Source organism: Limulus polyphemus, unplaced genomic scaffold, assembly GCF_000517525.1.
Source record: "Limulus polyphemus unplaced genomic scaffold, Limulus_polyphemus-2.1.2 Scaffold2840, whole genome shotgun sequence".
NCBI lineage: Eukaryota > Metazoa > Arthropoda > Merostomata > Xiphosura > Limulidae > Limulus > Limulus polyphemus.
Window position 1 is genome coordinate 25239 of NW_013668450.1, and position 4676 is coordinate 29914.

A 4676-nucleotide genomic window follows, 5' to 3' on the forward strand; every position below is an offset into this window, starting at 1 on the left:
GGTAAATTACAGTAGATTTTTGGGGTATTGGTACTGTAATTTATATATATATATATATATATATATATTTGTATTCCAAAATGCTTATATAAAGTCTACAAAAATTATTTTTCCATCTTCACATGTGAATTTGGGTGAGGCTTAGCAAGTGTGGCTCACAAGTGCAAACAAGGACTTCATTACATCGTAAGTAGTAGAGATCATTGTTGTCCAAAATTTATTTATTGTTTTATGTTTGAAGAACAATAACTGACATTTAAGTATTTATTAGAAAACATTTGTTATATATATATATATATATATATTGTTGTGTAAGCGAGGTCACGTGACTAGTATCATGCCACGTCCTTCTCGAACCTTCGTGAATTATTGGGAGACTACTAGATTGGGGGTAGTCTGGTATATATAAGACGGTCACAACGTGACAGGACAATGAGTAATTGAACTGCAGCCAGAGAGTGTGTAATTGAACTGAGTATTGTTGAAGTCGAGCACGTGAGACATTCGTTGAGAATTATAGCGTGACCGTTGAAATTAAATGTATCGCAAAGTTATATTCAGAAAGAATAAACCAGTTTTATTTAAGAAAGGACTTGTGTCGATAAAGTTTCGTCAGACGAATTTACGGAAAATGACTAAAGAACGGAGACGTAACAATATATATATACACATACATACACGCATATGTAATGTATGGTAGCCAATATGTATTTTACAAACTAAGAACTTGTGTTATTTTTCTACTCGTTTATATTGAGGTAGAATAAAAAAAATTATACAAAACTATAAACTTGGCATTTCAGGAAAAGTTTATTTATGTATTTTTACAAGTCTAAAATAAATTTATCACTGATCAACTGATCTAAACACATGAAAAGGAACATCTTTACATAAACACCCAGTAGAACTTGCAGTTTGTTGATGAATAATTTGTTTCTCAAGTTACAATCAAGAAGGCTAAGCCAAGAATACTAGCCTAACCAAACTGCATAAAGTATTTTTTATTACTATGGTTTTGATTGTTATCAATGGGGGAAAAATACTGGAAATTCATGAAGGTCGCATTAAAGTAAAAAGATGGGAATGTTTTAAGTTAAAGATTGGTGTAATAACTCTTAGAGATTCACCCATTGTTTATCAAACCTGAGTTATTTTTCCATATTATTAAAACTGTCAGTACCAGTTTTATTTTCCAAAGGTGTATTGATGTTTCTTTTAGCTCAAAATAGTCCTATAATTCTTTATTGCACACACATATATCCCCTGACAAATAGTTAGGAAATTCTACTTTTTGTTTTTATGAAACTTCAGTGTTCATTTAGAAATCATGAAACTTAGTCATGTCTGGTTAGATAATAAAATAATTTACTTTACTCCAAAAGGAAGTTTATGAATTACATAAATATTAAGAACTTGTAACACTTGTATTGACAGTGTTTCAAGTGTTCATGCAGTTGTTGGTATTTTTAATTTTTTAAATTTACTTAGATACTTTACTCTTACAGCATTTCAAGATGTATTGGATTTTCAAACAAGTTTCATTTATTTAGTAAATATCAGTGGCGTATCAGGTCAGAAGCTGATGTTATTTATGGTTTTCACATATACCTAATCTTTAACATGGCTCCAGGATCTTCAAGTTATGTTAAGGAGTCTTCAAAATAAAAAGACATAAACTATTTGTTTTTCAATACTTTAAATTATTGATTGGTAACTAAGTAGTTCTGTGTTTAATGTGAACACCTGTCTGTGTATGATGGAAAGTACATTGTGGGCTCTTTTTTTTTATTCAACTTTTTAGTGGGAAATATTTAATATCTCTTTCACATAGTAAGTAGCTAAGTACGAAGTAAAATTTACAAAATATTCCATAAATTTAGTTTCAAATACATTAATGTTCTTAAAACTTTTATAAAATCTACAGGAATTTTTTGCAAGACAAAGACTTCAGTATCAGTTAAATCTCATTGAAAAGAATAAAAGAGATAGGGAAGCACAAGAACTTTGGTCTCAGCTGCAGCTTGTATTGCCCAAGTTCTTCAAGAACATCAGTATTGTACCAGCTATAGTTCATGGTGACCTTTGGGGAGGAAATGCAGCAGAAACAGATAATGAACCAGGTTTGTCAGTCTTGTCATTGAGAGGATTCCATAAGCCAAATGTGCATTTTATAGATGAAATTGAATTATTTATCTGAAATATTGTTAACATTTTATCTGAGGATACTCATCTAATTTGTACATAAAGTAAATGTTTTTAAAGGTTACTTTTATATTAACTAATCATTGGCCTTATAAATTTTGAAATCATTATTGTTTCTTATGTTTTATATTATTTATATAATTATATTTATATATTATTTATATTTATGTTCTTATGAGTTACTCTCTAAGCTGACTGGTTAATTTCAAGTTTCAAGGTAAGTTTCTTGAATTTTCAAATATATCAAGTTTATTTCATACATTAAGAATTTATCCCAATTTCTGTGATGGTATGTGAAAAGAAGTTCTGGCTGTTTAGAAGATATTACAAATTTTGAACATAATTAAATTGTACAACATATTTTTTTTAATCTTTAACATTAACTCATCTAGAAACTAGAGGTGTAATGAACAGCATTTGAGGAGAATCTTAATATCCAGCCATCAAATTGTTTATTCATGTAAACAATTTCTGTTATACAAATTCTGTTAAACAATTTCACAGTCCGCTAGAAAATATAGGATATTAGTAAAAGTGAAAGTTCAAATTTTGAAAAGAGGGTAAACAAATTGTAGAATGAATAGGATGTACTGATGATAGTTTAACAAAGAATCACATTATATACACCAGAAACCAAGTATATTTTGCAAATGGAAGTGATTGAGAAAACAAAATAAAAAATGTTTAACATATTTTGAAAACTATTATTGTTAATATAAAACAAATATACATTAAAGCATAAATAACTGTTTTGTATCTTCAAGGATATTTTTAGGTTTCTAAAGTAAGACATTATATGGTATAACCTACTTAACAGTGGAAAAACTTCCCATGTTTTTTACCCCAAAGCCCTATATATGTTTTAAACTTCCTCTATGAAACATTTAATATGGTTTTAAATTTATTAATAAAATAATTGTCATAAAATATTCTCTTATAGTTTACACAAAAATACCAAAATGGAAATATTTCAAGAAAGGGTTCCATAAATTACAGTGGTGCAAAAAAAATTATTACATCACCCAATTTTTTCACTTTTCTTGGTACCTGTAATTTTTTTACAATATTGTGCACTGTGGAAGTACCAGAATTTGTGTAAAATGGTTATGGGAATTGTGTGGTGGAAGTTGACTCATATTTCTGTCATCCAAACACATATATATGCATTTTTATTAGCAAAAAAAATTAAAAAGTGAAAAATGTATTACAGAAGATAAGCAACAAATCTTTGTAACAACCTTAATCCCAACTAGATTGGGGTCGGCCAGTATTTTTGTAAGCCAAGAATTTTTACACCCACGTAGCAGGCCCAAACAACAACAATATAGGATGAACATGTTCAGCAACGGGGATTTGAACTCATGACCCTCAGATTATGGGTCAAGTGCCCTAACCACCAGGCCATGTCAGACTCAGAAGATAATCAACAAATACTTGGCAAATAAGAAAATGTTTTCTGAGTAAGAAAACCTAGATTTAAAGATAACACCACCTATGACTAGTGACAAAAAGTTGTAACAGAATCTGTTTCTTGTTTTAATATTTGGCTGTTCCTTCTCTGGCCTTGATAACTGTTTAACATCCCTGTGGCATAGAGTGCACAAGGGACTGAATTTAGCAACAACGAGTTCATGGTGCCACATCAGGATTAGGGCTTCTTAGCTCTTTGTTGCTGGGAATTGTTTGGTAGGGATACTCTCCTTTACCAGGTTCATCTTCTTTCTTCTATTTTACAAGATCTTTGCCTAGCCCCCTATTTTTGCCCTGAAGTTTTTAGGGGTATTCCTGATTTGATTGAATCAGGGTCCGAAGCCTCAATCTTCGCATTTGTCTATAGTTTCCGCACAGTTCAGAATTATTGTAAATATTAATTCTTCAATATGGGCATCTTTCTAAGGGACTGATCCTATGCACATAGGGTTAAGCAAAACTTATTTTTATTGAATAATGTTCCCGATATATGTAAAACTGCACTACTGGTCAGGTTTTGAATGCTGATGCCATTTATCTAACATTAGATACTGTGTGAAGGTCAACAACAAGTTTTACTGGTTTAATAGGACACTGGTCCACAGTATTTGTATTTTCAACATGCTGTTCTTATTGTCAAACTTATTCCTGGAAGTCATACTGGTGTTGCAATAGGGAAAATACTGGAAGAGTTAATGAATATATGGGAAATTTAAAAGACACATATTCACTTTGTACTCATTGAAAGTCTTTATAGATTTAGTACTTCTAACTTTCAATATAGTGTATATATTGTTACGACAAGTGTTTTGCACCCTGCTTGGGAGAAGGTATCTAGACTAAGCCCTATGACAAAGAACTATTGGGCACAATGGGACCAGTTGAAGCTTGAAGATAGTATTCTTCTCCGGAGATGGGGAAAGTGACAACCTGGCAAACGGTTATCCCAAGAAAGTTACGGGAAGTTGTGCTGTGCCAATCCCATGATACTTTAACAGGAGGAC

General features: G+C 31.1%; 1 protein-coding gene across 1 annotated transcript in view; it reads left to right on the forward strand.

Moving 5' to 3' along the window:
• The window catches only part of LOC106468027 (ketosamine-3-kinase-like), a 42277-nt gene that overhangs the window by 18406 nt on the left and 19195 nt on the right, over window positions 1-4676 (forward strand). Inside the window, exon 4 of the mRNA XM_022396331.1 lies at window positions 1925-2120. Within this exon, the coding sequence (XP_022252039.1) occupies window positions 1925-2120 (196 nt within the window). The remainder of the gene's footprint in view (window positions 1-1924; window positions 2121-4676) is intronic.